The sequence below is a fragment of the Budorcas taxicolor genome, unplaced genomic scaffold (assembly GCF_023091745.1).
Source record: "Budorcas taxicolor isolate Tak-1 unplaced genomic scaffold, Takin1.1 scaffold381, whole genome shotgun sequence".
NCBI lineage: Eukaryota > Metazoa > Chordata > Mammalia > Artiodactyla > Bovidae > Budorcas > Budorcas taxicolor.
Genome location: NW_026292240.1, coordinates 66923 through 88319, shown reverse-complemented (window position 1 = coordinate 88319; position 21397 = coordinate 66923). Strand labels below are relative to the sequence as shown.

At 52.6% G+C, this 21397-nt stretch overlaps 2 protein-coding genes across 2 annotated transcripts; one reads left to right on the top strand and one right to left on the bottom strand.

Moving 5' to 3' along the window:
• The first annotated feature begins 53 nt into the window (after positions 1–53).
• On the top strand, positions 54–2105 carry LOC128071358 (dolichol kinase-like). The gene has a single exon (XM_052664250.1). It carries the CDS (start codon positions 335–337, stop codon positions 1949–1951), a length of 1617 nt encoding a protein of 538 aa, XP_052520210.1. The 5' UTR covers positions 54–334; the 3' UTR covers positions 1952–2105.
• A 2454-nt stretch (positions 2106–4559) lies between these two features.
• On the bottom strand, positions 4560–18279 carry LOC128071359 (phytanoyl-CoA dioxygenase domain-containing protein 1). The gene is made up of 11 exons (XM_052664251.1): positions 18211–18279; positions 13072–13230; positions 9081–9156; positions 8897–8944; positions 8572–8627; positions 8424–8486; positions 7527–7548; positions 6208–6336; positions 5761–5877; positions 4812–4938; positions 4560–4706 (listed from the first exon to the last, which is right to left on the bottom strand). The coding sequence occupies exons 1-11, from the start codon at positions 18241–18243 to the stop codon at positions 4661–4663; spliced, it is 876 nt and encodes a 291-aa protein (XP_052520211.1). The 5' UTR covers positions 18244–18279; the 3' UTR covers positions 4560–4660.
• Positions 18280–21397: the final 3118 nt, after the last annotated feature.

Below are 21397 nucleotides of genomic sequence, written 5' to 3'. Positions count from 1 at the left end.
CGCGCGCTTCCAGGGCGTGGACCGGGTTTTCGTCACGTGGGTGCGGGGGCGGGGCCAACATGGCGTTGCTGGGAGAGGTGAGGAACCCCAGGCAAGCGCGGCCGAGGCTGTGAGGGAGGTGGCAGAGGGGAGACGTCTACGCCGTGAGCGGGAAGTGGTGGAGGAAAGCCTGACGCCGACTCCCAGGCGGCATAGAGTGGCCTACAGTGGAGCTTCCCTTCTGGAGGGAGCCGGCAAGGCGAAGCTACCGCTGTCTGCCGGGCGGGGGTTAAAGGGCCAGAGTCCAAGGCGTCCCTAGTCACCCCGGTTTTCCGTGGGTCCGGAGTCTAGAGACATGACCCGAGAGTGCGCGCCCCCGACCCCTGGGTCCGGGGCTCCGCTGAGTGGCTCCGTGCTGGCAGAGGCGGCGGTGGTGTTCGTAGTGGTGCTGAGCATCCACGCAGCCGTGTGGGATCGATACTCGTGGTGCGCCGTGGCCCTCGCGGTGCAGGCCTTCTACGTTCAGTACAAATGGGACCGGCTCCTACAGCAGGGAAGCGCGGTCTTTCAGTTCCGAATGTCCGCGAACAGCGGCCTACTGCCCGCTTCGGTGGTCATGCCTTTGCTAGGACTGGTTATGAAGGAGCGCTGCCAGGCTGCGGGGAACCCATATTTCGAGCGGTTCGGAATTGTGGTGGCGGCCACGGGCATGGCAGTGGCCCTCTTCTCCTCAGTATTGGCCCTGGGCATCACTCGCCCGGTGCCCACCAACACCTGCGTCATCTCGGGCTTGGCTGGAGGCGTCATCATTTACATCATGAAGCACTCGCTGAGTGTTGGCGAGGTGATCGAGGTCCTGGAGGCCCTGCTGATCTTCGTGTACCTCAACATGATCCTCTTGTACCTGCTGCCTCGCTGCTTCACCCCTGGAGAGGCGCTGCTGGTCCTGGGTGGCATCAGCTTCATGCTCAACCAGCTCATCAAGCGCTCTCTCACTGTGGTGGAAAGCCAGGGGGACCCCTTGGACTTCTTCCTGCTCGTGGTAGTGGTAGGCATGGTGCTCATGGGCATCTTCTTCAGCACCCTCTTTGTATTCATGGACTCGGGCACCTGGGCCTCTTCCATCTTCTTCCACCTCATGACCTGCGTCCTGGGCCTTGGCGTCGTCCTGCCCTGGCTGCACCGCCTCATCTGCAGGAACCCCCTGCTGTGGCTTTTTCAATTCCTCTTCCAGACAGAGACCCGAGTCTACCTCCTAGCTTATTGGTGTCTGCTGGCCACTGCGGCCTGCCTGGTGGTTCTGTACCAGAATGCCAAGCGGTCATCTTCCGAGTCCAAGAAGCACCAGGCCTCCACCATCGCTCGAAAGTATTTCCACTTCATTGTGGTAGCCACCTACATCCCAGGTATCATCTTGGACCGGCCCTTGCTCTACGTGGCCGCCACCGTATGTCTGGCTGTCTTCATCTTCCTGGAGTATGTGCGCTATTTCCGCATCAAGCCCCTGGGCCATACCCTGCGAAGCCTTCTGTCCCTCTTCCTGGATGAACGAGACAGTGGGCCGCTCATCCTGACCCACATCTACCTGCTCCTAGGCATGTCTCTTCCCATCTGGTTAGTCCCCAGGCCCTGCACACAGAAGGGTAGCTTAGGAGGAGCCAGGGCCCTAGTGCCCTATGCAGGCGTCCTGGCCGTCGGTGTGGGTGACACTGTGGCCTCCATATTCGGCAGTACCATGGGGGAGATTCGCTGGCCTGGAACCAAAAAGACTTTTGAGGGAACCATGACATCTATATTTGCCCAGATCATTTCTGTAGCTCTGATCTTAATCTTTGACAGTGGAGTGGACCTGAACTACAGTTATGCTTGGATTTTGGGATCCATCAGCACCGTATCCCTCCTGGAAGCCTACACTACGCAGATAGACAATCTCCTTTTGCCTCTGTACCTCTTGATATTGCTGATGGCCTAGCTGCTGTGCATTAGCGATGGAGGAAGCAGGGACATGGGGAGGACCAATGGTCCCCAGAGCAGCCAGCCACTTGGGCTTGAAGAGCCAAGATAGGAAGAAGCAGATTTAATTTTTCAACTGATTCAGATTTAAAATAAAAATCAAAGCACTCCTGGTTTTAGTTTTGCTGATATTTAAAAATGCAAAAAGGCTTTAAAGTCTAGTGCACCAGCTCATAGAGCTTGAGTGTGCTATAGGGCCCCTGCCTTGCAATCCTTGAGGGGCCAGAGTAGACTCTGGAGGTAGTAGGGCAGAGGGGTTAACATTTCAGCTTCTGGTGTCAACTCTTGTCAGACTATTTGGCTGAATCACTTCTTAACTGTGCGAGTCACTTAATCTCTTTGGGTCTCAGTTCTCTTGCCTGCAAATGGGAATAGTAATAAGATCCTGCACCTCATGGGGTGAGGGTCTGGTGAAGTGACGTGAATGAGGTGTCCAGCCCAGGGCCTGCACATAAGTGCAAAAGGGCCACATCAGTGAGGGACAGTGTCTTTGTTACCCAAGACCAGTCATTAGCTCAACAAAAAGCCAAGCAAACCAAAGGTTATATGGGTTGTACTTGGAGAGTAGAATGACCCTACTCCTCTGGCTTCATTTGGAGGAGAGTCCAAGAGGAAAACAGCCAAGTACATGTGGTTTCTGCCATTTGGCTTAGGAAGAGCTGAGGGGGAGAGAGGGCATCTGTTTCTTGCACCCCTGGAAGGGCTGGAGGAAGAGGATCAGGTCCTGGATTGACTCCCTGTTTGAGCCAACCCCACCCTGCCTCAAGGCCTCTGCTGCCTGACTGAGTGGTGCTGATGATGGACAAGCTGGACAGCACAGTGTCCTTGTCCAAGTCCCTCCTGAGACCTCTTTGCCCTCCTGTTATGTCCACACCTGTGTGGGTCTCTTCTCTGAGCGAGCAATTAGAGCCAAGGGGGCTGTTGAAGCTTGAGTGTTCAGACTCGCTCTGCTGGGGAAGCCAGGGGTAGGCATGCTCCAGCCTCGCTCTCTGAGGACGGAGTCCAAGCTGCGTGGTTCCCCACTGTATCCCCCAGTGCCAGCACAGCCTGGCAGGTGGCCAGAACTCAGCAGACCTTCGTTGAGTGGATGAACATTTCCAATCAGTGAGAAGATAGCACAGCAGGTTTCTCAAAGGTTCTGCCCACTTCTCACCAGCCTAGCAGGGAGGGACCTAGCAGGAAGAGGTGAGAACTCTGCCGCACCAAGGCTGGAAGCAAGCAGCCGGGCGCTGGGAGCTTGTGCTTCTGCCTGGGCGTCACCAGCAGGCCCTTCTCAGAGGAGGGTATTGAGACATTCCTCTGGCCTCAAAGAAGCGTTAACAAGCCCTTCCCTTTGCTCGGACTGCCGCTACTGCTTGGCTGAAGGAGGCAGCACCATGTTAGGGTGCAGAGTAGATGAATGCTGGCTTTGACCCCTGACTCCCCAGGTGGCCTTGGTTTGTCCACATATACAGCAGGGGTCGGATCAAGGTCATAGAATCTTAAGGCCTCTGAGACCAGGCAGATTACACAGTGAGAGAAGGCGGGGAAGGGAAGGGAAGGGCACACGGGCCTGTAAGGACCAGCTCCAGCCAGCGGTCACCTAGGCTGGACCACAGGCCCAGACTCTCGACGCAGGCTATTGACGGGCTCATTCAAGGCAGCTTAGAATCATGGATCATTATGTGAAATCTCAGCTTTAAAAAGTTGTGGGTTGGTTTGTTTGCTTTAATCCTGAGGCCCAGACAGAGCACTTCTGCGTTGTGAAATCGGCTAATGGCCCCCAGTTTGCAACCCCTGGACCAGATCCCAGCCAAGCAGGTTTGGGGTTTGGTAATTGTTCCTGCAGATCTGGGTGCCTGTCGAGCATGCCCAAGAAGAGGGACCTGTGGAGGCCCTAGTCCAGCCCCTTGGTGGGCCCAGAGAGACGGGCCTGGCCTGAGCTGGAAAGCGACCAGAATCTTTAAGACTGGATTGCAGGCTCCAGTCCTCTTTTCCCCCAAAAGGAGAACTGGGAGCATAGAGGTCAGAGCACAGGCCCTGCATCCAGCTGACCTCGCCGAACACCTGAATGGCTGTGAGACTTAGATCACTTAACCTTCCTGCATGTCAGCTTCTGTACACAGCGCCTGCCTGAAAGGGGTGAGGATTCAGTGAGTAAGCACAGAAACTCCTGGCGCCACGAATGCCCACTGAATGTCACGTACTGTTACCCACATCACATGTACCTCACCAGACAGGGCTGGACCACATGGGATGCCTCTTACCAGGGCTCTTGTGTTGAGAGCAAGGCGGCCCGGGAAAGGAGGATCAAGATGCTGCATTCGGAAGTCGTGTTTATTCAGTGTCTCCCAGCATACTAACCAAGACTTCGATCGAGAGGGGAGAAGACTGAGAAGCCGGTAGAGAAGCAGCAAGAACCCTTTTCATGGCTGTGAGGCTGCCTCTCGGCGCAGGTTGTGTTGGGGTAGGGAAAAGCAGAGAGAGATGTTGGGAAGAGCACCCAGCCCGGGCTCCTGCTGCCAGGCTACCACCTCGTGCCTGCCTGTCTGCAGAGACACCAGCATGAGGAAAACCCTGGAGGAGAGACGTGGCTTCCCTGTTGAGGCCAGGCGGTCGGGCAAGGCGCTGGCATTGGTGGCCCGCAGCTTCACCCAAGAGCGGACGTGTCCCGGCCCTGAGAGGGCCTTTAGGTGTACAGTGGGGGAAAGGGCAGCTCAGGGGTCGGCTGGAGCCTGCAGAGGATGAGGGGGAAGACGTTGGGCTAGAGCACTGTCCAGAGCCTCCAGGACAGGCCTGCTCAGGAGCTCTCTGGGGCACACAACAGCCCTGCCACCTACCAGTTATCTGGGCTCCAGACAGTGCCAGCGGCCTCCATGAGGTGGAAAGTGTAGGCGTGGCGCGAGCGGTCAGAGAAATTCCGCTCGCTCTTGTGCACTACTTCTCCATGGATCAGGATGAGGGCCCCTGGCAGGGACACAGCAGGTCAGGAGAGCACTCGGGGCAGGAAGGGACATGGTGGGCAATCGCCTCCCTCCAAGCGGTGGTGTGGCCTCTTTGTCCCCATCCTCATCCCGGGAACCTCAGGGGCCTGGAGTCTGCCCCAGGTTGCAGGCTGTGCGGTTGGACGTGGGTTGCCCCAGGATCAAGTCTTTGCACCGTGGCCCGCGCCCTCGCAAGCCTCGGCAGTGGCATTGCCTTCTGCGCCATTTCCAGAACCAGGCAGAAGCCAGCTGGGGCCTCACCTGGGAACACAGCTTTGGAACTCGGTTTCCCTTTTCTGAAAGAAAGAGTGTGGGGCTTCCCTGGTGGTCCTGTGGTTAAGAAGCCGCCTTCCCATTCAGGAGATGCAAGTTCAATCCCTGGCTGGGGAACTAAGACTTCTGCATGCCACGAGGCAGTTGCCTGCATGCGCAACTCCTGAGCACACACGTCACAACTAATACCCAATGCAACCAAATAAATACTAACGTAAAAATCAAAAGGAAGTGTGTGCTGACAGCCAGGATTTCTGAGCACTTTTGCACCATCTCACACACAACATCTCACTGGCTTCCCCACTTGTGTTTGGGGAAACAGGCTCAGAGGGTTTCAGTCATTTGCTCTTAGAGACAGTCTGCAAGTAGCAGCAATTGGATTCCAGCCCAGCCTGGGGGACCCTGGTGTCAGTCACGCAGTGCCCGCCCGACCTTCCCTCCTGCTGTGACTCCCCGGCCCTCAGGTCAGAGCAGGCAGAGACCCCCTGGGCATCACCTCCAGGCCCTGCTCCCTGCCCTCTGCACCCCCTACCTCTCAGCACTGGTGTGGGCACAAAGAGGCTGTTATCCCGGGTTGGCTCCGACCCGAGGAAGCTGGTGCCAGGTGCCAAGCCAGCAGGGGCCCGGACCATCCTTCTTGACACTCCACCTGCAGGCCAAAGTGGGGCCTTCAGCCTCTCTTTTTTTCCAGGTCCTTCTCCCATGGGGGCGGGGGGCTTCCCAGATGGCTTAGTGGAAAAGAACCTGCCTGCTAATGCAGGAGATTCAGGAGACACGGGTTCAATCCCTGGGTTAGGAAGATCTCCTGGAGTAGGAAATGGCAACCTGCTCCAGTATTCTTGCCTAAAAAATCCCATGGATAGAGGAGCCTGGTGGGCTACAGTCCATGGGGTCGCAAAGAGTCCAACACGATCGAGCACGCACGTGTACACTCATGGAGGGTGAGCACAAGTGAGCAGGGAGAGGGAGGTGGCCTCACCTGTGTGGGAGCCAGGGATAAACCAGAGGCAGCCATTCTCCAGCATGGCGTCTTCCAGAGCGATCCACAGGCCCAGCACCCGGCCCAGGGGCTCCGTGTACAGGAAGGAGGCGTCCTGGTGAGGGGTGACTGCAGCAGGCCCACCTGAGTGTGAGAAGCCCCACCCCGCCTCACCTGGGCCCCAATTCTACTCACTCCTTGGTCCTCCCAGGAGCAGTTAGAATCTCCCCACTTCCTGGGCTGGAGACTCTGGGCAAGAGAGATCCCCTCTCAAAACTTCAATTTCCTAAACCATAGAGCAGTCCCTATGATAACCTAACTGCGAGGCTGCTGAAGAATCCCATGAGGCAATATATGCTCAACATTGTAACTGCAGCCTAGAAAGCAGCGGCTATTGTTTCGTTGCAGCAGGTAACTCAAGCCACTGTCCTTAGGCAGGGAGGGCACCTTGGCCACCAGATGGCCCAGTGTAAGCCCCCAGGGGCTGAAGACTGAGAAGTTGGGTGCAAAGCAAGGGACAGACACAGAATCCCCCTTGTAAACACCCCCTGCATGATGCTGGGGCCCAGGCCACCAAGGAGGACCACTCAACAGAGGAACTGAATCTATAATAACAAAAGTGGGTGCTCGGCCTTTCCCGAGGAACTGTGTGCTTTCTGAACACCAAACTTTACGAGAGACTTTGACAATCCAGTGTCCAAACAAAGGTGTCCTAATGGTGGGCCCCCCAAAACACTGGGAGGAGGAAAGGCTGAAGGAGCTGGGGGTGCCGGATTAAGAGACAACAAAGACGGCTCAGGGAGAGGATGGTCACCCCCTTCGGGAGACTGTCCTTGGGCTTGGTGGAGAGGAAGGGGCCTTACAGAGGAAGGACTTGGGCTTGTGCAGGAAGGGAAGAGCTGCCTGCAGGGGAGTGAGCCCTCTGTCACTGGAGGTATGCGAGAGAAGGGGATCATCGCCCATAAGGGAGGCGGGAAAGGGTAACTGTGATTCCAGCAGGTGTGTAATCAGATCAGCAATTTCTATGCTGAATCAGCCCTCCAGGGAACTTGGTAAAATACAGATTCCCAGGCCCTTGGTTCCCTCAAGATCTCAGAGAATGGGGCCCAGGAATGTGCATTTTTAACCCACAAGCAGGTTGCTACCAGGTTTGGGAACCACTGTGTCAAGGACTCCGGGACCACCCCCCCCCACCCCACCCCACTAGTTCACTCTGGAAACAGCAGAGGAGGCTGGTCCCTCTGGGGCCCTGACAATGATTGATGTCCCAGATCTCCCACCAGGACCTTTGCCAGGGCCCCAGCCTGCTCTTGGCTCACCTTCACCTCCAAAGTGAGGTTGCTGCAAGAAAGGGGAGGGGCCAGGTGAGAGCAGGGAGGGGGTGGGGGGGCGCTGCTCTGAGTCATCTCAGTGGGATGCTCCTGCCCCTGCCACAGGTGTTTATCTCCCAGGCTTCCCCATCGGCACCCAGCACCTACTGTGCCAGCCCAGGAGGGCTGCAGAGAGAAAAACAACCCTGCCTGGCAGGGAGCTCCCAGTCTGAACACGCCTTCAGACACCTTCAAACTTCTCTGGGAAGAGAAGACTCACATGCCTAACAAGAACACAAGGCAGGGGACTTCCCCGGTGGTCAGGTGGTTAAGAATCCACCTTTCAATGCAGAGGATGTGGGTTTGATCCCTGGTTGGGGAACTAAGATTCCACAGGCCACAGAGCAGCTAAGCCCACGCACTGCACCTACTGAGCCCATGTGCCACAGCAAAGACTTGACGCAACCAAACATAAAATTAGTTGTTTGTTTTTAAAGACACAAGGCAGAAGTGAGGGGCAGTGGGAGAAACTGGGGCCCAGACCAGCAGTTAAGCCTCTAGGCTTCAGGGTCAGAGATGGGTCCTCTCTTCCCAAGGGAGTTGGAAGGCTTCTTGGAGGAGGTGGTGCTGGGCTGGGCCTTGAAAACTGAGAGCAAGGCATTTCAATAGCCAACGAAAGGAGGAGGCAGCCCTTGGGCCCCCTTCCCTTCTGCTGCTAAATTGTAACTGAGAGCCAAGGGAATGCCAGGCATCCTAACCAGGGGAGACCAATTTTCATGTTCCCTTGCCCACTGAGTAGTAATTCTTTAGGGAGACAGCTTGTGGCCCTTGAAGGAGGGGCTGGTTTAAGCACTGTGCCCATTTTATAGAGGATAAACTGAGGCCTGGGGAGGGTGGGGTGCTCACCTTAAAGATATACATGCTCTGCACCACCACAGGCATCTGGAGGCCCAGACTTCTGGCCAAAGCCTGGAAGGGGGCAGAGGTCACACAGCCAGCCTGCCCACACTCACATCTGGCCTACCTGCCCGCCCTCGCCGACACCCCTGCTCACCTGCACCTTGGGGGAGTGTGTGGCACGCCTGAAGACTGGGTCATGGGCATGCAGGGCTGCGGGACAAAGGTGAGATGAAGAGCCAGTCCCCAGTCCCCTCCCGGGCCTCGGCCTGCACACCCAGGATCAGGCTTCACTTTGATGTGCTTCACTATTTTCCGTACATTAAGCTTTCCGCTTGTTTATAATGAAGGAATGGAGGGCAGGGCCCAAGGAGGAGCCTGAACCCAGAAATGCTATCTTTTGGGCTACTAACTTACTGTGTGCTTTGAGGGAAGGCCCCCCCAACTCTTTAGACCTTAGGTTCACCCAAGATCCTGCTTACCATGGCCAATTTTGTTGATGGATTTCTCCGGTGGAACCAGGAAATTTCCTGTGGCACAAAGAACAGGTCAAGGCAGAAGAACTAGAGTCCAGCTACCCGCAGACAGCTGGCCTCAGTGCACCAACCCCCCAGCCCCGGGGGGCAGACACCCAAGTCTAGCCAGTGTAGGGCCCCAGTTCCAAACCTTGTTTGTCAAAGACGCCTTTCTCAAAGAAGAATCGAATCTTGTCACCACTGCTTAAGAAATAGTCTGTGCTGCCCTGTGGAGAGGGGACATCAGAGGGACTGAGAGAGCATCCCGGGGTCACAAGTGGGCCTGGCAGAGAGGGAAGAGGATTCAGAGGCCCCCCTACCCCGGCACCCAGCACAGAGCTGCAGACTCCACTGATGCTTCTCAGACTTGCTCAATGCGACACAGATGGTAAACTGCAAACCCGAGGGCCTGACAGAACAGTCTGAAGCTACAAGCATGGAAATTTTTGGAAACCTCTTTTTTTTAAATTAATTAATTTATGTATTTGTCTGCACCAGGTCTTAATTGTGACACACGGGATCTTTTTTCTAGTCGCGGTATGTGGGCTCTTAGTTGCGGAATGTGGGATCCTAGTTCCTTGATCAGGGATGGAACCTGGGCCCCCTGCATTGGGAGCATAGAATCTTACCCCTGGACCATCAGGAAGTCGCCCTGGAAACCTCTTAATAAATCACATGACTCATACCCGATAATGGCATGATCAAAGAGGCCTGGTTCCCAGGGAGCTTTGGGCCACTTGGGAAACCCTGGAGCTAGAATATTGGGGTTCAAATCCCAGCTCTGCCACTGACAGGCTGTGACCACAACCACATTACTGAACCTCTCTGGGTTTGGTTTCCTCATAAAATACACAGGCTATTAAAGCCACCTATCTCATAAGGTGTTGTAGGGAGCATGTGGTTTAGTTGGTGACTGAACAACATATGGAAAGCACTAGGACAGTTGCTTGGAATGTGGTGTCATGTGAATATCTGCCCCTCATTATTACTGGGCTTCCAGGGGCCGCGGTGGTAAGGAATTCACCTGCCAATGCAGGAGGTATGGGTTCAATGCCTGAGTGGGGAAAGATCTCCTGGAGAAGGAAATGGCAGCGCACTCCAGTGTTCTTGCCTGGGAAATCCCATGGACAGAGGAGCCTGGTGGGCTACAGTTCATGGCGTCACAAAGAGTTGGACATGACTGAGCACGTACATGTGCACACACACGTGTACACACAGACACACAAGGCTCCAGAACAGTCCTTGGAATGTGGTGTCATGCGAATATCTGCCCTTATTATTATAGAAAACACTCAGTGAGGGCATGGCTAAGTGCTCTCTAAATATAAGCTATTACTAATCTTTTTCTTAATAACTTCGCCTTGTTAGTTTTAATATCACATTTGAAATTTCTTAGCATCATATGAAAATGATGCTCCAGGAGGATGTCCCATGTTTTCTTGTGGCTTTGGTCACACATGATCACCATACCATATATACATGAACAGACTCAATGAAAAGTAAAAGTGAAAGTGTAAGTCGCTCAGTCGTGTCCAACTCTTTGCAACCCCGTGGACTGTAGTCCGCCAGGCTCCTCTGCCCATGGGATTCTCCAGGCAAGAATACTGGAGTGGGTTGCCATTCCCTTCTCCAGGGGACCTTCCTGACCCAGGGATCGAACCCCAGTCTCCCGCATCGCGGGCAGATTCTTTAACGTCTGAGCCACCAGGCAAGCCCATGCACGATACACACGTATACATAATCTTCCTTCCAAGTAGGGGCATTGGTGTCACTCAATTGTGCCTATGTCACCATGGAAAGAAGACTATATATACACAACACACACACGTATAATCTTCCTCCCCGCGTGGTGCCTTAAGGACAGTTGAGTGATGCCCCTACCTGGGTTCCCAGGTGGCAGAGCCCCACCTCTTCCTCACCTGAACACATCTGCTCTCACAGGTGCCTGCCTGGCTCAACTCAGTGACTCATCGCGGTTCTTTGAAAACTTTCAGCTTCCCACTGAAAACTGAAAGGTTTTTTCTAACATTCTCAGCTCCTCTGTACTAGGATCAGAGTGAGGGAAACAAGTCTGAGAAGCATCAGTTTAGTTCAGTTCAGTCGCTCAGTCATGTCCGACTCTTTGCCACCGCATGAACCGCAGCACGCCAGGCCTCCCTGTCCATCACCAACTCCAGGAATCCACCCAAACCCATGTCCATTGAGTTGGTGACGCTGTCCAACCATCTCATCCTCTGTCGTTCCTTTTTCCTCCTGCCCTCAATCTTATAACGGATAATAATATTAAAGACAATGATGCTACATGCGTGTCAAAGATGTTACTAAACTCAGGAATTCACAAAGGAACCAGCTACATGTTCAAAGGAGAATTTCAAGAATCACACAAATATAGGCAATGAGAAACGCTGAAATGAATTTAGAGATCAATGCAAAACTGATATAGCCACGGGGACAATCAATAATTGCATCCTGCCAGACCCAGTTCATGCCCATTTCTATGGACAAGTATCATTGAGTTATCACAAAACTTGCAGGATTGTCAACTTAAAAAATAATGAAAAGTGCAGGTAAAGAAGAGCTGAACAGGACACCTGCTGATCTTTTTTAAACATCCATTTCAAAGTCTTTCACAGTATCAGTAGTGAATATTGAGGATATGCTGGATACCAGTACAGCGAAATGAAACCTACTGTTGGGAGCAAAGCTGTCGTCCTATAAACCCCCTTTCCTTCTAAAGTCCCCATTCTCTGCATAGTAAGCCTTCCAGTCATTGTGATTCCCTTTATGCCCACCAGATGGCAGAAGCTCATTGCCATGAGTAAGAGTGAGTCCCCATTACTGAGCCTGGACCACAATTTGTTTCGTGGTTGTTAATATATTTATTATATGCAGAGTACATCATGAGAAACGCTGGGCTGGAGAAAGCACAACTTGGAATCAAGATTGCCAGTAGAAATATCAATAACCTCAGATATGCAGATGACACCACCCTTACGGCAGAAAATGAAGAAGAACTAAAGAGCCTCTTGAAAGTGAAAGAGGAGAGTGAAAAAGTTGGCTTAAAGCTCAACATTCTGAAAACGAAGATCATGGCATCCGGTCCCATCACTTCATGGCAAATAGATGGGGAAACAGTGGAAACAGTGGCTGAGTTTATTTTTCTGGGCTCCAAAATCACTGCAGATGGTGACTGCAGCCATGAAATTAAAAGACACTTACTCCTTGGAAGGAAAGTTATGACCAACCTGGACAGCATATTAAAAAGCAGACATTACTTTGCCAACAAAGGTCCGTCTAGTCAAGGCTATGTTTTTTCCGGTGGTCATGTATGGATGTGAGAGTTGGACTATGAAGAAAGCTGAGCGCCGAAGAATTGATGCTTTTGAAGTGTGGTGTTGGAGAAGACTCTTGAGAGTCCCTTGGACTGCGAGGAGATCCAACCAGTCCACCCTTAAGGAGATCAGTTCTGGGTTTTCATTGGAAGGACTGATGTTGAAGTTGAAACTCCAATATTTTGGCCACCTGATGCAAAGAGCTGACTCATTGGAAAAGACCCTGATGCTGGGAAAGATTGAGGGCAGGAGGAGAAGGGGACGACAGAGGATGAGATGGTTGGATGGCATCACCGACTCAATGGACATGGGTTTAGGTGGACTCCAGGAGTTGGTGATGGACAGGGAGGCCTGGCATGCTGCGGTTCATGGAGTCGCAAAGAGTCGGACACGACTGAGCGACTGAACTGAACTGAACTATTAGTGATTAACTGTGTAGTTTGGGGCATGTGAACTGAACTTCAATTATCCTTAATTTATCTGTAAAATGGGGGCAATAATGTTGACTTTATAAATTCATAGTAGGGAGTGAAGGAAATAGGCAAAGAAGACACAGTCTGGTGCCTTGAGAAAGTTCAAGGCCTGACTCAGTGTCAGAATGAGCTGATGGGGGGACTCCCCTGGTGGCTCGTGGTTACGAGTCTGAGCTTCCACTTCAGGGGGTACAGGTTCTGTCCCTGGTTGGGGAACTAAGAGCTGAGCAGTGCTTCAAGGCCAAAAAACTGAACCCATGGGCCTTGGGACCTGATGTTTTAGGCTTCACCACCCATCAGAGACCATGTCCCAGCCCCACCTGCTCCAGGCACCTACCTGGGCTCGCAGCTGCTCCTCCTCCTGGGTAGAAAATTCCGTGCGACTGTGGAGAGGGACATCCATCTCGGCCACGATCTCACCAATCCTCTGCTGCATGACCTCACACTTGTCTGCAGATAAGAACCCTTCCAGCACCAGGAATCCATCCTCCTGAAACTGCAGGCAGACAGGCAGGAGACTCAGGCTTCCCCCTATTCTCAAACGCTCTTCATGAGGACTGATCTGACCCCTCCCCAAACCAGAAGCTGTCTGAAGGCAGGACCTAGCGACCTATTCGTTGCTCTGCCCGCCTCCCGGGCCATGGTGCCTATGTCCAGTGAAGGGCAGTGAGTGTTGGCTGCTTGAATGAAGGGGAGTGGAAGCAGAGATGTCCCCACTGTAACCTTCCAGTGGGCTTGAGTCACATGGGGATACAACCTCATTCATTTAACCAACCAACATTGACTGTACATCTACTGTGCACCAGACATGGCTTTAGGAGCTGGAGATTCAGTCATCAACAAGCCATCCATGATGCCTGCCTCCCAGACCTGGTCTAGGAAAGGAGATAGACATCCAACAAACCAGTATACAGGGGAATCTGTTACACAAAGTATGCTTTATCTCCCTGGAATATAACACAGGTGATAGAAAAATATTTACTGACATGGGAATGTGTTCTAGATATATTGTGAGATTAGAAAAAGAAGTCATGGGAGTTCCCTGGTGGTTCAGCAGCTAAGACTCCCCGCTGCTCCTAATGCAGGGGGAACTAGATCCCACATGCCAGGACTAAGTGTTCACAGGCTACAACTAAAGATCCCACATATCGAAAAGAAGATAAAAGATCCCGAGTGCTTCGACTAAAGCCCAGCCCAGCTAAATAAATAAATGTACTGAAGAGCCGACTCACTGGAAAAGATCTTGATGCTGGGAAAGACTGAGGGCAGGAGAAGTGGGTGACAGAGGATGAGGTGGTTGGATGGCATCAGTGACGCAATGCACATGAGTTTGAGCAACTCTGGGAGATAGTGAAGGACAGGGCAGCATGGTATGCTGCAATCCATGAGGCTGCAAAGAGTTGGACATGACTAAGTGACTGGACAAGAACAACAAAAAAGAGCCAAATACAAATTAGTATTCTAATTTGCAAGAACTTGGGCAAATGCTGTCTAGTGGGGTCCCACCTGTCCCTCCACAGAGGGCTGTGTGAAGGCCCAGGGGACAGAAGGAGTTCTAGGTCCCAGTACTGTGCCTGGCACATAGTAGTAGCTTGGGGAAACATGTTGAATGGGCAGTTCTACCATCTGTAAGAATACACGGAAGAACTATCCAAAAAGGTTCTTAATGGCCCAGATAATCACGATGGTGTGGTCATGTACCTAGAGCCAGACATTCTGGAATGCAAAGTCAAGTGGGCCTTGACTTTGCATGTAGCAAGCATTACATGAACAAAGCTAGTGGAGGTGATGGAATTCCAGTTGAGCTATTTCAAAGTCTAAAAGATGATGCTGTGAAAGTGCTGCACTCAATATGCCAGCAAATTTGGAAAATGCAGCAATAGCCACAGGACTGGAAAAGGTCAGTTTTCGTTCCAATCCCAAAGAAAGGCAATACCTAGGAATGTTCAAACTACCATACAATTGTGCTCATTTCACATGCTAGAAAGGTAATGCTCAGAATTCTTCAAGCTAGACTTCAATAGTCTACGAACCGAGAACTTCCAGATGTATAAACTGGATTTAGAAAAGGCAGAGGAACCAGAAATCAAATGGCCAAAATCTGTTGGATCATAGAAAAAGCAAAGGAATTCCAGAAAAACATCTACTTCTGCTTCATTGACCACACTAAAGCCTTTGACTGTGTTGATCACAACAAACTGTGGAAAACTCTTAAAGAGATGGGGATACCAGACCACCTTACCTGCCGCCTGAAAAATCTATATGCAGGTCAAGAAGCAACAGTTAGAACTGGACATGGAACAACAGACTGGTTCCAAATTGGGAAAGGAGTATGTCAAAGCTGTATATTGTCACTCTGCTTATTTAACTTATATAAAGAATCAGTTCAGTTCAGTTCAGTTGCTCAGTTGTGTCCAACTCTTTGCAACCCCATGAACAGCAGCACACCAGGCCTCCCTATCCATCACCAACACCTGGAGTCCACCCAAAACCATGTCCATTGAGTCGGTGATGCCATCCAACCATCTCATCCTCTGTCGTCCCCTTCTCCTCCTGCCCTCAATCTTTCCCAGCATCAGGGTCTTTTCCAATGAGTCAGCTCTTTGCATCAGGTGACCAAAATATTGGAGTTTCAACTTCAACATCAGTCCTTCCAGTGAAAACCCAGGACTGATCTCCTTTAGGAGGGACTGGTTGGATCTCCTCGCAGTCCAAGGGACTCTCAAGAGTCTTCTCCAACACCACACTTCAAAAGCATCAATTCTTCGGCGCTCAGCTTTCTTCATAGTCCAACTCTCACATCCATACATGACCACTGGAAAAACTATAGCCTTGACTAAACGGACCTTTGTTGGCAAAGTAATGTCTCTGCTTTTTAATATGCTGTCCAGGTTGGTCATAACTTTCCTTCCAAGGAGTAAGTGTCTTTTAATTTCATGGCTGCAGTCACCATCTGCAGTGATTTTGGAGCCCAGAAAAATAAACTCAGCCAGTTTCCCCATCTATTTGCCATGAAGTGATGGGACCGGATGCCATGATCTTCGTTTTCAGAATGTTGAGCTTTAAGCCAACTTTTTCACTCTCCTCTGTCACTTTCATCAAGAGGCTCTTTAGTTCTTCTTCATTTTCTGCCATAAGGGTGGTGTCATCTGCATATCTGAGGTTATTGACATTTCTACTGGCAATCTTGATTCCAAGTTGTGCTTTCTCCAGCCCAGTGTTTCTCATGATGTACTCTGCATATAAGTTAAATAAGTAGGGTGACAATATACAGCCTTGGCGTACTCCTTTTCCTATTTGGAACCAGTCTGTTGTTCCATGTCCAGTTCTAACTGTTGCTTCATCATGTGAAATGCCAAGCTGGATGAATCACAAGCTGGAATCAAGATTTGCTATTCAGTTCCTCAGTCGTGTCAGAGTCTTTGTGATCCCATGGACTGGAGCACACCAAGCTTCCTTGTCCTTCACCATCTCCTGGAGCTTGCCCAAATTCATGTCCATTGCTTCAGTGATGCATATAACCATCTCCTCTTCTGTCATCCCCTTCTTCTCCTGCTTTTAATCTTTCCCAGCATCAGGGTCTTTTCTAATGAGTCAGCTGATTACCATGAGAAATATCAACAACCTCAGATATGCAGATGATACCACTCTAACGGCAGAAAGTGAAGAGGAATTAAAGAGCTTCTTGATGAGGGTAAAAGAAGAGAGTGAAAACCAGGCTTAACCCTCAACATTCAAAAAACTGAGATCAATGGCATCCAGTCAGTCCTATGACTTCTTTGCAAACAGAAGGGGAAAAAGTGGAAACCATGACATATTTTATTTTCTTGGGGTCCAAAATCACTGTGGATGGTGACTGCAACCATGAGATTAAAAGATGTTTGCTCCTTGGAAGAAAAGCAATGACAAACCTAGACAGTATGTTAAAAAGCAGAGACATCACTTTGCAGACAAAGGTCTGTCTAGTCAAATCTACTTTTTTTCCAGTAGTCACGTTTGGATGTAACAGTTGGACCATAAAGAAGGCTGAGGACCCAAGAATTGATGGTTTCGAATTGTGCTGGAGAAGACTCTTGAGAGTCCCTTGGACAGCAGGAGATCAAACAATCCTAAAGGAAGCCAACCCAGAATGTTCATTGGAAGGACTGATGCTGAAGCTGAAGCTCCAATCCTTTGGCCACCTAATACAAACAGCTGACTCATTAGAAAAGATCCTGATGCTGGGAAAGATTGAAGGCAGGAGAAGGGAATGACAGAGGATGAGATGGTTGGATGGCATCACCGACTCAATGGACATGAGTTTGAGCAAACTCCAGGATATAGTGAAGAACAGGGAAGCCTGGTGTGCTGCAGTCCTTGGAGTCACAAAGAGTCGTACACAACCTAGTCAGACACAACAATAATTGTGATGGACCTTTGATTTTATTTGGCCCCACAGTGCGGCTTCCGGGATCTTAATTCCCAGTCCCGGCATCAAACCCTGTGCCCTCCGCAGTGGAAAGGCCAAGTCTTAACGACGGGACCACCGGGGAATTCCCCGGACCTTTCAGCGATTCAAGGGCTGTATACCAACATACTGTCTCAGCGTAGGTAATGTACGCGTGCGCGCTTGCTCAGTCGCTTCAGTCGTGTCCGACTCTTCGCGACCCTATGGACTGTGCGGCTCACCAGGCTCCTCTGTCCATGGGATTCTTCAGGCAAGAATACTGGAGTGGGTTGCCATATCCAGGAAATGTATGGGATGTTTTAATTTTCTTTTTTGAGATTTTCTGTAATTTTTTTTTTCCCATTTTCCTCTTGCCACCAGGAACAAATCACAAGGGTCAGTTTTTTTCTCTTTTCAAACGTCTCCGTCGCTCTAATTCCCAAGGCTTAGCTCTTTCCAGGTGGCGCTAATGGTAAAGAACCCGCCTGTCAATGCAGGAGACTTAAGAGATGCAGGTCGGATCCCTGGGTCCGGAAGTTCCCCTGGAGGAGGGCATGTCAACCCACTCCAGTATTTTTGCTTGGAGAATCCCATGGACAGAGGAGCCTGGTGGGATACAGTCCGTAGGGTCGCAAAGACTGGGACAAGACTGAAGCGACTTAGCACACAGGCTCGCTGGAACGCCCGCGGCTGGTTCCACAGCCAAGCGCCTTGGGTGAGGGGTGGGCTCAGCGGGCCCGCCCCCTTGCCCGGCCCGCCCCTTCCCAGACCCTCGGCCCCACCCCGACCCCCAGCTCTCAAGACCCTGTGTTTTAGCCTGGTATTGTCACCTACACGTTCCCCCACCACCGCGGGTGCGGTGACCTGGACGGCCCCTGGCTGTGTGTGCAGAAGTTAGGGGTCGTGGCTGTGAACCGACCACTCTGGGCTTCAGTTTCCCGTTCCGAAAAATACAACGGGGCGGGGTCGAGTTTCCTGGACTAGTTCAAGTTTTGAGGGGCCCCTTATATTTATCTGACCCTTGGGGTCTCCCAACCGGCAGGCCCCTACCTTCTGGAGCTGTGAGGGACTCAGGCAGGCCATGATGACCCGGGGCAGGGCGCAAGGGTGGCTGGTGGCTCTGGGTACGGAGGCCGAGGCTGGAGAGGGAAAAGTTCAGGAGGGGAGAGAGGCGGAAGCCTGGGAAGCCCAAGAACGTTTAACCCTTCTCTGCCCAGAGAAAACCAGAATCCTGGCCTCCCGTCTTTCCCTGACCTCACCCAGAGAAAACCCAGTGTAGCCCCCAGCCCTTCTCCGCACCAGCCGTCTCACTTCTGTCCTTTGGTGGGGCCGCCTTGTCTCTGCCCCACATCCTGGAGCCATCCCTTTCCCCACCCCCCAGCTAATCCAGGATTAGCCAGTCCTGATCTCTACAAGGCTTCTATCTGAGCTGTCCCCTTTCAATTTCTTTTCAGAAACCTGCTGTTTACAAGGTGCCTACAAGTTGTGTCCCAGCAGGGTCCCGGCAGGCAAGAGGACACCTGAGTTCCAGTCCAGGGGCTGCCACTGACTGGACCATCCGACCCACGCCTGCCCCTCTGCTGGGCGAGGATCAGACAGTGCCCAGGCCACCAGCTTAGGCGGTGCAGCAGTCCATGGGGTCGCAGAGTTGGACACGACTGAGCCACTGAACTGAACTGAGGCCACCAGTGGCAACATGGGATGAGATGGAATGCAGGGTGGGTGTTGGGCCAGCAGACAGGCTCTGAGCGGCTTTGCATTCCAAAGGTGTAAGAGGGCCTGGGGGAGGAGTGTCTACCCCCACCCTTGATCCCCTGAGACTCTCTAGGTCCTGAGAGGATTATAGATCTGTCTGCTGCTCTGAGGAAAGTAAGGGGGATCTAATGGCGTGGGGTGGGGGCTGGGCCTTCAGAATGAGGGCGAAGGAAGCCAGGCTCCCTGTTCCCCACCCCCAGGCCCGAGAAGTTGGTGTCTAAGGCTGGCGGTCAGCACACCCACCCTTCCAGCCAGCCCTGCTCAGCAGCTGACAGGGCCATTCTGCAAACTGGCTGCTGCTTCTGAAAACCGGCCACTGGCCTTCCCCGAAGTGACGCTTTCTGAATGGCAAAGGGACACAGTGTCTTGGGAGTGAGCGCGGGGACACAGCTCAGCCCCTGGGGGCCTTGGCCCTGAGTCAAGCACTGCTTTCTGGGCCACCACACTGGAACTAGCTGCCTGGGCCCTGCTTCCCCAGAGCAGAGAGCTGGGGGAGGGGCGACCCCCTCCCCACAGGCTTCCGAGGCCAGAGGGTATGAGGGACCCCGGGGACAGGCTGGTGAGGAAGACACGTGAGAGAACCCTTTGGGGAAACACAGCCAAGACTCAGCTCCCTCGCAGCAGGGAGTGATCCCAGCTGCCCCTTCCCAGCTGGTCGCCCCACAGATCCAGAGAGACGCCCGACGCAGTGTGTCAGGAACATAGCGAGGGTCTCCTTGTAGTGCTGGGCCAGCAACTCTTGGGGAAGCCCCCTACACACACACCAGCAGCCTGACCAGGTTGCTGCTCGTGCCTCTGGCCTTACTTTCCCATCCGCAGTTTTGGGGGCAGGAGTACCTCCTGGACGCTTGGCAAGTGTCACAAACTGTTCGTTAGCAGGAACTGTTCTGGGTGGAATGTGAAGGTATTTTTAATTAATTTTTTGAACGTCCTCAAGTTTTCAAAATTGCTGTTATAATCAGAGAAAAGGCCACCACTGTGGTTTTAAGTTGGAGCAAAGAGCCCTGGGTCGGGGGAAGGGGTGGGGCTGGGCCTCCCTGTGATTTGTCCACTCATTCAGCTCAGGCTTTGGGAAGTGGGTGGGTGGTGTTTCCACATGGCTGTTTTTTTCCAAAAGCTAACCAGCTCCAGATCGGAGGCTGGGCCACCCCAGAGCTGAGGTGGGGGCACTGTGGGAGACGTACCAGACCTGACAGGTGAGGGAGACCTCCACTCCTGAGATACAGGAGGGTGTGGCAGGGAGGGCACAGCCTGCCAAAAATCCCACGACAGAGGCAGAAAGGAAAACTCCTGACTCACTCCCGAGGTCACCTGGGCGGGGGTCAAAGTCCATGTAAGGAGGAAAGACACTGGCAAGTTCCCGAGGAGTTGCCCAAGCAACAGCTAAGCCCTTATTGTTAAGGCCAAGGTCAGACACAATGGCCCTTTTTCTTCACCAAAAGACCCCTGCCCCGGGGCCCACGTTGGCACAGCAGGAGCGTCACTGGTCCATGAGGAAGACAGATGATTGATTGATTACCAGGAACCAGGCCCACTGCTGGAGCGGAGCACCTACGAGCAAAAGCTAAGGAAGCCCCAGAACCGTCCTGTGAGGTTTCCAACCCCATCCTAACTGTATAAATGAGGGGACCGAGGATCACATCAGGTAAAGGGCAGAGCTAGGATCTGAGAGCAACTCTGCCCATCCCCCAAGCTTCTGCCCTTGACCCCAGGGCATGCCTTCAGCACATCCAGCCCAAAGGGGCTGTGAGCTGGGTCAGGACTGCCTCTGCAGAGCCCTGGAGACTGGCTGCTGGAATTATAAGGACCCGAAGAGAACAGCGTAGATGTGCCCAATGCACAGATGGGGACGTGGAGGGCTCGGGAGGGAAGGGCCTCCCCAGCTTCACGTGGGGAATGACTGAGCTGGGACAAGGACCCGAGACTCCTGGCTCCCACTCCAGTCCTCCTTTCCCTCCCACCAAAGCTCACGAGGGCCCAAACCCTAGGCTCTGGCCGGCAGAGGATGCCTGGCTGCGGGATCCATGCCTGACAGGCAACAGGGGCTGTGTCCAGTGAGTGTCTGCTGGTAGCTGCCTCTGAGGGGCTTCTGGCTTCATGGGGCAGGTAGGGAAGCAGAGTTCCTTATCTTCCCGGAGACCATGGGGTCGAGTGGACCTCAGAGACCCGAGGGACATGAAGACCTTCAAAGGCCACTTTCTGTTATAGGTTTATTTGCTATTTGAACCAAGTCCACAAGTTCAGACCCACGTGTAACGGATTGCTTCATGGTTGTCAGAGGCTAGTGTGCGTTATTTCTGAGGATTACATCTGATGACACGGCGCGGAAAACACAAATGGACAAATGGACATAATCGTGAAGACGAGAGACGCTAGAACGTGCCTTAGTGTCCAAGTGATCGATCGAAGATGGCGGGGTCCCCGGAGACTGATCTCAATAAAGTGAGCTGGCTTTCCCACCACCAGGCGCTGCGTGGGCTGG